Raw genomic sequence first — 12343 nt, forward strand, 5'->3', positions numbered from 1 at the left:
TGCCTCAAATGTCCTACTGGTCATGGTTGTCATCTGTAGTTTGAACTGCTAAAAAGCACTGGCTCAGAGTTCCTCCACACTGCAGTTTTTAGCCCTCATTCTTTTCCAGGTTGCTATTGCAGAGATACATCGCTTTTCAGGTTGATTCTGTCATGTTAACATCAAAAGAATAACCCAGCAGTCACAATGTTGGAAAGTGTCAAAGCAGTCTTTCCCATGCTCTGAGACAAATCCCTCTTCCTGCAGATGAATGAAAATGAATGAAAAGATTGATTTTAATGTGTAGTTTTGGTGAAAGGCTTTCACACTTATGTAGTGTTTTACAGTATTGCTATAAAATCTTTTTACTGCTACAGCTAGCTATTAAGAGTAAGTTGCAGAACGGAGCGTCAAGACTTGAATTCAAAATGTCATCTTGTGATACTTTCATGAGCTGGTGCATTGACACAGAATTAAAGACTGCTTATGTGGGCCCAATGGAGGTTTATTTGAGACATTCCTTCCAGATGAGCTTAGGTTGAATATGCTGCTCTTAGCCCTTGAATCAGAAAATGCAACAGTTTATTGTTGGGCCCCAGACTAACTTTTTTGACTAAAATTTAGAAGCACCAGCACAATACTTCTGACATACAACGTAACACATGCTTTTATAATAGTTTCTTTACAGATATAAATGATAGAAATATTGTTATTTTTATTATAATAATTACTATTATTATATTATAATTGAAATACAAAAATGTCACAATGTGAGACAGGGCTTTAGAAGAAAAAAAAATTTTCATTGTTGCATTTCCACGACTGCACCTCTTTCCCTGTACTTTTTGCCTTCTGCTACTGGTGTGCTTTAAAACAACTTAAAATTTTCTGCCATCTCAGCATTTTCTCCACAAATGCAGTGAGGGCAGTACATATAATACATATATACATATAATATAATATAATATAATACATAGCACTCCTCTGAACTGTCCTCGTCAGAAATTTGGGACTGTAGTGTCCCAGGAGGGTCTGAATGATCTTTTCTGATGAAAAATGAATCGATAGTTTGTTTCGTTTTCAACAAAGGGCTAAGTGAGATCAAGAGTGCTTCTGGACCAGACACAGGTAGATGACATTTGCACAGTACTGTCCTCATCTGCCGTTGTTATGATGACGAAAACTTCAAGTTAGCTCTCCACTTTAATCACTCTCTGTCTCACTTATACTCTGACACCAGTTCCTGCTTTCTCCTGATATCTCACATGATATGCAATCATGATTTTTAAAAAATAAAAAAATGGGAGCATATTTGCAAGTTGCGCTGGCAAAATATGACTGAATGTATACTGTCTAGAGCTCTACGTTAGTTTTTAGATTCTGTCCTATTTTTTTGTTTTTGGAGCAGCTCCAGAATTAGACTTTAGATAACACATCGCTCTTCCTACTGCTTTACATTTACAAATTAAAACAAATTAATTCATCCTTATTAACATAGTATTCATGAAGTATAGTTTGGAGTAATATGTTAAAATTTCTATCTGTAATAGAAGATGCATATATCCTTAAAGCTTTTATATACAGACTGTACTGTAACTTAAGTACAGATTTAATTAGGTTAGCCAAAAATTTACTTTTTTAATTCTAATATGATAACTGTTTAATATTAGAACATAACCTGTTGCTTTTTTTTTATTATTCCATTGTTTTCCTTGAGATTTAGTTATGGCAGTTAAGGCAGATGATAAATCCGTTCAATAATGTTTTGAATATCCCCTGAGTTCTAGATTCAATTAAATATCTGGAACCAAAATCCATTAAAACAAGAAAAATGCCCCCAAAAAAAGTGATTTCAAGGCAAGAAACATGCAAAACGGCTTGGGTTTTCTGTTCTGATGAAAGCATGTTGTAAATGAAAATGTACCTTTTAATACAAGAACACTGCAGGCCATGCACAGTTGAACCCCAATCCCTGGCTTTGTTAACTAAAGTAGAAGCAATCTAAGAAATTCAGATCTGTTCAGCAGTATCCTCCACAGTCACCCCTGAGTGACTTCTGCTTAGCAGCTTCTTGGCTTCCGTTCTACATCAGTGATGCTTTGATCATGGTTAATCCGTTCAATGTGTTTTTGCTCCCCCATGCAGTTTCATTCATTTCAAAGCAGACATGTCTCAGCGCTGAATAGTTCCTTTGGTTCCATTATGGATTATACAGGCAAACATTTATCCTACATATGCATCACTTATAAATTAAGTGACTCAGCGTCTTTTTTACACTGGCATTTTTTATGTTATAAGAAAATCTATAGCAGCAGCACCAACCTAATGTTGCAAAGAATGGTAGATTAAATATTTACAGTGAATAACCTCACCCAGTCTGTTTATTTTCTGCAAGTTTTCTCCAGAGGAACCTGTCATTGAACTCTTTGTGCAGGCGTCATGCAGCCTGCTTTTGTTTTGAGGCAAACAACTCTGAATTAAGTAGGATTATGTGTGCTATACCGCAATCAACAAGCCACAACCGAGACAAGAAAGGCAGTCTAATTATTTCAAATGTAGTAATCCTCAGTTTTCTGGGTAATAATCTACTCTGTGTAAATCTCTTCATTCAAGTGAGAGATGCACATTGAAGCTTGTTAATTTTGTTGGTTGCAGAAGAAGTCAAAGATGGACAGGTGTAAGTGCAGTCACTTGATTAATTAGTTATGGCTCTGCACTTGAAATCCATGACTGTAGTATAGGATGAATTCAGTGGGCGTGAAGGGCTGATTTGTTTCTAATGTGAGCTCGTGTCTTAAATGAATCTTGCACATTTACTGGTTTTAGTTTGAAAGTGCTGTCTTAGTGGCTTTTGTATTCTTTAAGTACAAACTGGGATATGCTTATCACAGCTTGGCCACAAAAAGCTGGTTAATCAATTATGTGATCACTAGAAATCATTCGTCGGATTTCTGCAAATTTCCTTTTTTTAATAGAATCAGTTTGAGTCTTGGTTGATCTCTTGGGTGTTTTTCTCCTCTTTCTGACATTGTTAAAATGAAACTATTAAAGAAGAAACAGAGAAAAAGAATTAAATCAAAATAAATGTAGCTGGGGCTGAGATACTGTCTTTAAATTCTCTTTATGGATCAAGCTCCAAAAATGCAAACTCCCTGTAGTGCAGTTTAAGTGCATGCCTTGCTTAAATTCCTCCTATCTGGTAAATACCCTGATCTTTAAAATTCAACACCCCAGTTTGTAACACAGGCTTTCTTTGCATAAGCTTGGAAGGCAGATTACTTGTTCAGGGCTGTCTCGGCTCCTCCAGAGCCATAGATGACATAGAGGTTTTCTTGCAGGCACAGTAATCCTAACCATGATGAGCAAACTGATCTTGATCTATGAAATACTTATCTGCTAGGCATGTTACTGTAAGATCAAATACATCTTGTTATCCACATTATGGAAAACCAGATATTGTTCAGCGCAGCACTGTCAGCCAAAACACAAGCTTGTGCCTGTTCTGACAGCAGCAAAAGTTTGTACAAAAGTGTGTTTGGTCACTGAGGAGTTATAAGGCCTTTTCTCTGTCAGCCGCGCTCTCAAAGAGATCGATGTGCCAGTCAGGGAGCTGCAGGGTAGATGGCAGAAAGCACAGTCGAGCCCTTTGAAGTGCACAGAGCAGGCTCAGTGTCAGCTTTGCCCTTGACACTCATCACCAGTGTTATGCTCTCTCTGTCTTTCTCCTGCAGAATGTAAAGTATGGAGAAATCCGTTGAATTTATTTCGTGGAGCCGAATATAATCGGTGAGTGACAGCAGTAAAGCTACCTGCATTGAAAAGTCTCTGCTGGTTTGGGGCTTCAGCTTGTTGTTATCTTCTCTCCCTCTTTCTGATCTTTCTTTTCTCTTGTTTGTTTTTCAATCAGTCTGCGTGATCATTCTCCTACTTGTTTGTCTTTTGTATCTGTTTAATAAACTGTTTCTTTTCCTTTTCATACTCTTTTTTCATAACTTCACACTCTGTGCCTTGGTTTTGGGTTTTGGTCTTCATTTTCTTGTTAATTCTGTTTTGCCTTACCCTGATTGCTTTTATTTTCTTCACCCTATTTTGATTTTTTTCTTGTCAGTATTAATTATCTTTAGTTCTCTTTTTATGTCTTCCTCCTGTTCCTCCTGTTGAGTCCTCTTCCATTTTTTTTAATTTCTGTTGTTGTGATTATTCTATCTTTCTCTATACCTATAAACCTGCATGCTGAGCTCCATGTATAACCTTCATCCAACCAAAGTCAAATCTATTTCCTATTTGAGCAAGAACATCAGCTCAGGTGTTTCATTCCGTTTCTCTCTTTTCATTTTTTCCATCAATCAGTGGCTTTCATTTTATTAGTGTTTCTCATTCCAGTATGTTTTACATGGTCAGTATCTTGTTATTAACGTGTCTTATTTTGCCACTGTGTTGGTGTCCAGGTATACATGGGTAACGGGTCGAGAGCCGCTGACATACTACGACATGAACCTGTCAGCACAAGATCACCAGACCTTCTTTACCTGCGACTCAGACCACCTCCGGCCTGCTGACGCCAGTGAGAAACTTATGCATGTACAATATATACAACCTTGTGTCTTAATTCATGTGCACAGATGGTAATATGACCTCTCTGATATATGAAATATGTTCCTGTGTGTTTTTGTGATGACAGTCATGCAGAAGGCGTGGAGAGAAAGAAACCCACAAGCTCGCATCTCTGCAGCACATGAAGCTCTAGAGCTTGAAGAGTGAGTTCACTTTCTCTTTCGTCCTCTGTTTTCTCTCTTTTACAACTCACTCCTTTTATATCGGTATATTGATCGCAATGGTGGTCAGACAGTCTTTGGAGCAGATGACATACTAATGAATTGTGAAGTCCTGTATATTTTTTTACCTTTCCTTGGTATAAGTCTCCCAGTTTATGTGGCATCCTTCTCCCCTTCTACTATTTTATTGTTAGAGTTTGCAGAATTCCCTTGGCTACAGGAAACAACAACAACCTCTGCGCAGCAACTTAGGCTGAAAATGGCAAGTTTTAAAGATGGATGCAAGGATGCATTAAGAAGTCTGCTTGATTCTTTCAGTGAATTAACCCTTTTAATGACATCCCTGCTCTCACATCACTGCAAACAAAGTTACACTAAAACAAGTCCCCCAGTCACTGTTTTGCAGGGGCACTGTTGCTGTATCCTGAGCTTAGCACCCCCTAAGACACTTGTAAGTGTTTAGAATAAATAAAAACAAGCCAAATAATTTTTTTTTCCCCCTTACGACAGGATGATAATGAGTGAAGCCAGAGAATTTGCAACAGTGCTTTGGAGATAGGTCACTATGCAGATTAATGTCCTTAATACTGACATTAGTAATTTATTCAGTTGATGATGTCCTTCTTCTCTTTGATTCGAAGGATATTTCTGTACTGGAACAGGTAAAACTATCAAATATTACATAGTAAAAAAGCAAGAGAAAAGTCAATAAAAATAAACTTTCTACAGTAAATTACGTATAAAACATAATGCCACATAAAATCTTATATACAATTTCATGTGACAGAATATTTGTGGGTGCTTTAGTGATTGGATTTATGTCAGTCCCCCTTAGCGGTCTGACCCTCAGGTTGTGAACTGCTGCTGTCAGCCATTTAAACTCCAAAATATTTTTTTCAAACACTCATTCTACAACTAGACTGCAGTTTTGGGTTTTTTTGCATGTGAACTTTCTGAAACCTTGCCGAGTCTGTTTTTTTATTTCATACTATACAATTCTAACAAACAGTAAACTCACAATCTCGATTTGATCCCATAGTACAAAATAATAACAAAAATTTGCTTTGAGGTGAACAGACTTTGGCGTGGAGTAATATGTGACGTAGTCAGAGATTGGCCTTCTGGGTACCTTCATCATTCACAGGGGAAGATGGTTTTACTTGTTTTCATGAAAGTGGAGATTTATTTTTAGGAGCATCTGTGACAACAAAGACAGTGCAGTAGAATTGTGACAGCAGTACATGTTGCTGTCTGCTCGTATCAAGGCTGTGACTGCAGGTCGACTCAGAGGAAACCTTCTTGGATCAGTGCTCTGTCAGGCACAGCAGCACTTTTATGTTGCAGCGGTGCCATGCTGTGTAGACAAACAACAAGCGTTCTATATTGAGGTGGTAAATTAGTGAGTGAATCCATAAGACAAAGTGAGACACAGTTGACTTTTAATTGCCTGGCTCTTTTCTCTTTGCTTCTCCTCTTGTAGTTGTGCGACGGCATACATCCTGCTGGCAGAGGAGGAGGCCACCACCATCATGGAGGCTGAGAGATTGTTTAAACAAGCACTAAAAGCTGGTGAAGGCTGCTATCGCCGCAGCCAACAGCTCCAACATCATGGTACACAGTATGAAGCCCAGCACAGTGAGTATAATCCATGCTGTAACGCATTACTTGCACAGATGAGAATCATGTTTAACATTCCAATTTGCTGCAAGAGTATTTTGTACACATCAAGTGCTTTAGAGAAATGGAACCTGGTCCAGCTCACTCTTAGTTTCATTTCAAGTGAAGCTAAAAGTTGTTTGTGCTACATGATGTTTTTGTGTCTTCCATCAGGAAGAGACACCAATGTGTTGGTGTATATAAAGAGGAGACTGGCCATGTGCTCGAGAAAGCTTGGCCGAACACGAGAAGCAGTTAAAATGATGAGAGATGTAAGTACAGATTCTGCCAGCAGAATACACACGCTCAAATACACACACAAAAACAAAAAGACACACAATGTTATTTGATTTCTGAGACTTCATTGCAGAAGGGACATTACATTCCAACACAGGAAACAACTCAGTGACATTCATTCAGGTTGCAATGCTCTAACTGGGCAGTACTGGATAGTGATGACCCAAAGCTCTTGTCTGCTGACTGTGCATATGTTGCCCCCCTGCCCGGTATTACATGTAACAACAGTTGTGTGTTTTCCAGTTAATGAAGGAGTTCCCTCTCCTCAGTATGTTCAACATCCACGAGAACCTACTGGAGTCCCTACTAGAGCTCCAGAACTACGCTGACGTCCAGGCCGTTCTGGCCAAGTACGACGGTACGACACAGTTCAGAGATCCACAACCACATTCACTGTTGCTGGTAGTTTCATCTGGACATCGGTGCCAGTGGTTCAAGTAATGGTGCAGTACTTTGGAGTTACATAAAGACTAATTGAACACTGAAACCACCAAACATTGTCCTTTTTCCAGACAAAATCCTGTAATTGTATCATTTACAGCTCAGAGAAATCTCTGGAAAATGGATGGTGTTTACTTTAAGCACAGTATAACCATAATTTCTTTTTTAGCTTGAACTGCAAGAAATATTAACCAACCATACTTGCTAGTTGCTTAATGTTTACTGAACTGGAATGTCCAGACAGTATATATCCAGGGGCTAAAATCTTTGTTAAGTCTGTTCCACTTTGTTGCACACAGCTTTGTTTGTTTTTATCTTAGAAATGCATGTTATCATGCAGGACCATACTTGTGTAGCACATGTTGTTGTAATAGACATGATTGATTTTAGTAGCAAAATATGTCTTCATTTCCATTCAAATTGACAAAAAATGTCCTTTAATGTCCTGACCAGTGATACACAGACTACCGTTCAAAAGTTTGGTCACTTAGAAATGTCCTTATTTTTGTAAGAAAAGCAGGTTTTTTTTCAATAAAGATAACATTAAATGAATCAGAAATACAGTCTAGACATTGTTAATGTGGTAAATGACTATTCTAGCTGGAAACAGCTGATTTTGAATGGAATATCTCCATAGGGGTACAGAGGAACATTTCCAGCAACCATCACTCCTGTGTTCTAATGCTACATTGTGTTAGCTAATGGTGTTGAAAGGCTAATTGATGATTAGAAAACCCTTGTGCAATTATGTTAGCGCATGAATAAAAGTGTGAGTTTCCATGGAGAACATGAAATTGTCTGGGTGACCCCAAACTTTTGAACGGTAGTATGCATACATGCATACATGCATATATACATACATACAGGATGTAGTATGAATACAAGACCCTGTATACCTGCTTGAACTGAAAGAACTGATTGATAAATCCAGTTGACAGGAAATAATTCAAAGACATAGACCTTTTAAGATGCATTGTATCAAGCAGGTGTTTTCACACTGGTAAAGGTGTTGTATTTTCTCCTAATGCATCTCAATGCTCTGGAGTATATGACTGCCGTATTGTTGAGGGGTTATGTTTACATATTACATCTGTGAAGTAAAGCAGATCTTAACTGTTAGATAACTGACAACTAAGATTTATGGCAAAGCACTCCCAAAGCTATGAAACCCAGACTTACTAGGTTCATTCACAAACTCCTGTGGGCAGCTGCAGTATTCTTAAATGCTGCCATCCCTCCAACACCTGTAATTCCAGACTTTTACTACATTAACTAAATGCCATCCCCCCTCCTGTCTGTCTATGTCTGCTTTTTGTCTCCTCCACAGATATTAGCTTACCCAAATCTGCAACAATATGCTACACAGCAGCCTTGCTCAAAGCCAGGGCGGTATCGGACAAGTGAGTATCACTTTTCATTGGCTATAATGTCATGGATCTGACATTCCTGCACTGCTATTTAAGAGTCTAAAACGGAGCTGAGAATAGCCCCGGGGATCTGTTCAGTGTGAATGAGAGAATAGGACTGAGCAATGGTGTAGCAGCAGTGGGAGACCTTGGGGGTTGATCAGTGTTATTGTGAGAAGTGGGTTTTTCTGTCTCACAAGAGTGCTCTGGTGGCTCAGGTGCAGCATGTAGAATATATAATACAGTTATACTGTTGCTGCATAAATAAAACAGAGTATCCAAATGAAAACACCCAGTGCTTGTATGTACTGTTGTTTGCTTCAGCTGTCCATCCCTTTTTATTCGCTTCATGACAGTCGCACTTTCTAAATTGTTTTTGCGCTGCTCATGATCAAAGAATCCTGCAAGCTGTCAATCACTTGCACTAACTTCAACAACATTTTAGTCTTCAGACTCAGTGAAAGTTCAGATAAGCGAACAGCACTGTAGACATGAGTTAAACTGGGCTGCCAGGCCTGAACCCTGTCTCCTCTGTATCACTGCACCACCAGCTCACAAACAAATTTTGAAATTTGCTTTTAGAATCTGTCATAGTGAACAAACAAATGCAGAATGTTGCCTTCTTTTCTTTGACTTTGTTACACAACTGTAGCACTATGTAGCAGGAGAGTCGATATGATCTCCAACTGAGAGAGTAGCTGTAGGCAGTTCCCGCACAACAGATGACTTTACTGATTATTTCAATCTTCTTCCCTGTCGTCGTGACCATGAGTAGTTATATATTAAGCTAAATGCTTCTCTACAAGCTAACGGCTAAACTGTTGCACACACCGTTCTTATAGTGAAATCATCAGGAATAACACAGTTGTGTTCATGATGAATTCAGCACCATTGGAGCTGTCAATATATTTTTATTTTTAGCAAATATTGCTTCCTTTGGATGTTTTTTTGTTGTTCGTTTTAACCCCATGAAGTGGATTTTTACAGTGTTTTCAGTTTTGCTTCTTTGCAGCAGCGATGTTAAAGAGGCATGAACTTATCTAATCACTTTGGTAAAAACAAAATTAGACAACAGACATTAAGCCTAACATTGAAAACAGAATTTATTATCCTTAGCCTGTGAGTTACTCTGAATAGTTTTGTTTGGTCAGTGCAAAGAGATCTATGATCATATGTAAGGCAGGAGTGTCAGTGTTTCCTGAACCATTGATTATATAAAGAAATGCTCTGCTACTGCAGTGTATTTTAGTGCATTTAGTTTGTGATACAACATATAACTCTAACATCAGAAAACAACAAGTCTTTCTTGAAACAATGTGTACAGTCAAAACTACAGATATTCTCTGCTGACGAAATAGTCTCTATATTCACTGCAGTATGATCTGAGCCTGTACCTCACCTAAGAAGGACTCATCATGAATCCCAGTTCAACCCCTGACTCTGCGTAGTGTAAACTGAAAAGGGTGACAGTAGTGCTTTCAGACATACATACTCAGTGATCATTTCAAATATACGATGACAGAGCGCTTTCAAAGAGCGGTGCAATATCACAGAATGTATTCCATATTTATTACAATTAATTAAATTATTTGTTTTCTTTTTGGTAGTCAGTCAAGCATCTTAATAAAGATTTTGTGTTCAATGTAAAGTGTTTACTTATATTAAAACTACACCTTGAAATACTAAAATAAGTCCCACCCACCAGTTGTCAGGTATTTGCTTGATGCTCTAAGGCAGCACAGCTAGTTAGTGATAACTGAGAGGTCTGGATCAAAATAACTTTAATCACCTAATGTCGTGCCGTTCCAAGTCACATGACTGTTTTGTGTGACTCTGTACCTGTGTGTGTGTGTGTCTGCTTGTGCAGGTTCTCTCCAGAGGCAGCGTCCAGGCGAGGGCTCAGCACAGCAGAGATGAACGCAGTAGAAGCCATCCACAGAGCGGTGGAGTTCAACCCTCACGTCCCTAAAGTGAGTCTCAAGAGGGACACTATACACACCTACAGACAAATACACACAAATCATACCTGCTGCCTCTACACTGTAATTACATGCTCACCATGTCAGACAGCTGCTGGCCAATGAAAGTGGTGAGCCATTCACATGAAATATGACTGGTTGTGATTAAACTGTGACTTTTTGCTCTCTGTGATGTTTTTAGACCAATATTGCAACTGCATGCCTGTAAGGTAAAAAAAGGTAAAAACTGATGCTTAAATATTACTTGGTCTAGCTAGTTAGATTGCCATCACAGCTTTTACGGAAAGGTGACCAGGAGGCTCATTCAGACATGAAGCCGCCACTTTCAGATGGCGCACATTAACTGAAAGGATTGATGTCTGAAAGAGGATTAGTTCTTTTAAGTGTTATCCCAGTTATACTTGTAGACAGTTTTTGAAGGTAACTTGCAGGTAGATTGTTTGAAATACCTTGGAGAACTTGCCACGGCTCTCCCGTGGATATAGGCTGTCCTCTTGTCTTCTAATTTAAGATTGGTCAGAAACCTCCCTGATAATTCTGTATGATGCACAGTACTGTGTAATTTACTGTCTAACATCAGCTAATACATAATGGAAACCATGCTAATGTATTGCCAAGGCTTTAGCTGATGGCTGATGGGAGAATCAATCCCATCTTAGATGCAATGTGGTTTTCTTTTGAATGATTCAGCATTCATGCTCAGAATTGTAAAATATTTAGATGGTCTGTGTACGAGGACTAACTATTAAAGAGCTGGACAAATAGGAGTAAGGAGTCTGTGTCTGTTTAAGAACCAGTTGGACTGTAAAGCATAAATACACAAAACCTTACAATGGAAGTAAGAAAAAATAAATTAAATTTTTAGTTAGTTTACACACAAGACACTTGTGCTCCAAACAAAGAGGATGTGCGCTCAATGAAGGACCTAGGATCCCTGACCCATCACTATAGACACCAGTGAGCAGTGATTCCTAACACATCTCTGGGGGTCATCAGATGGAAACCTCCCTTCAATGGTGTTTTGCCTCTTTAGTCCCACAACTCCTCCAGGAGGCTAGACAGTGAACTCTGGCATCCCAGATTCACCCTTCTAGTGTCAGTACACATTGCTCCTACACAATCCAAACAGCACTGCCATGTTCAACTGACCCAGGCCTGTTTAGGAGATGCTCCAGGTAGTGACCAGTGCTGATGCTACCAGTTAGTTAGTGCAAGATGCTGAATACCTAGTGCCAACTGCTAAAAAAACAACAACCAAAAAGCCTGAATTGGGATGTGACTTCAAACTTTGTCAGTAGACACTGGAAGTTCAAACAAATTGTTAACTCAAGTCACATTGAAGTATTTAGAAGACAGCTGCTGTGGATGCTGTTTTCGTTTAATCACATAGTCGTTAGTGTTCATTCAGATGCAGTTTCATTCATTTGTGGTGTCAGCAGCATTTGATTCACCTTTTGTGTTTTTCTCATTCTCTCTCTCTCTCCTGTACATCATCTGTCTTTTTCCATCTCTCCTCCTCCTCAGTATCTGCTGGAGATGAAGAGTCTGATTCTTCCTCCAGAACACATTCTGAAGAGAGGTGACAGCGAGGCTATCGCCTACGCCTTCTTCCACCTGCAGCACTGGAAAAGGGTGGAGGGGGCGCTCAACCTGCTGCACTGCACCTGGGAGGGCAGTGAGTACACAATAACAGACACACACAGCTGTTACAGTAAAAACACTTCAGTGACACGAGTAGATTCATTCAAAGCTGAAATACTGTAAATGGTCTCTTGACTGACTGCATGAAATCCTTGAGTGCTGATTATTA

The 12343-nt window shown here is 39.0% G+C and overlaps 1 protein-coding gene across 6 annotated transcripts in view; it reads left to right on the forward strand.

The window, feature by feature from the left end:
* LOC111572781 (suppressor of tumorigenicity 7 protein homolog) overlaps positions 1-12343 on the forward strand; it is a 59755-nt gene that overhangs the window by 37192 nt on the left and 10220 nt on the right. For 4 of the 6 annotated variants that reach the window (XM_035951154.2, XM_035951157.2, XM_035951155.2 and 1 more), the window contains 9 exons: positions 3711-3765; positions 4428-4543; positions 4661-4736; positions 6235-6389; positions 6585-6682; positions 6936-7065; positions 8476-8548; positions 10422-10524; positions 12058-12208. In XM_035951154.2, coding sequence (XP_035807047.1) covers positions 3711-3765; positions 4428-4543; positions 4661-4736; positions 6235-6389; positions 6585-6682; positions 6936-7065; positions 8476-8548; positions 10422-10524; positions 12058-12208 — 957 coding nt within the window. The remainder of the gene's footprint in view (positions 1-3710; positions 3766-4427; positions 4544-4660; positions 4737-6234; positions 6390-6584; positions 6683-6935; positions 7066-8475; positions 8549-10421; positions 10525-12057; positions 12209-12343) is intronic. The other 2 variants (XM_023276598.3, XM_023276599.3) reach the window with 1 other exon arrangement.

This window comes from Amphiprion ocellaris, chromosome 3, assembly GCF_022539595.1.
Source record: "Amphiprion ocellaris isolate individual 3 ecotype Okinawa chromosome 3, ASM2253959v1, whole genome shotgun sequence".
Classification (NCBI taxonomy): domain Eukaryota; kingdom Metazoa; phylum Chordata; class Actinopteri; family Pomacentridae; genus Amphiprion; species Amphiprion ocellaris.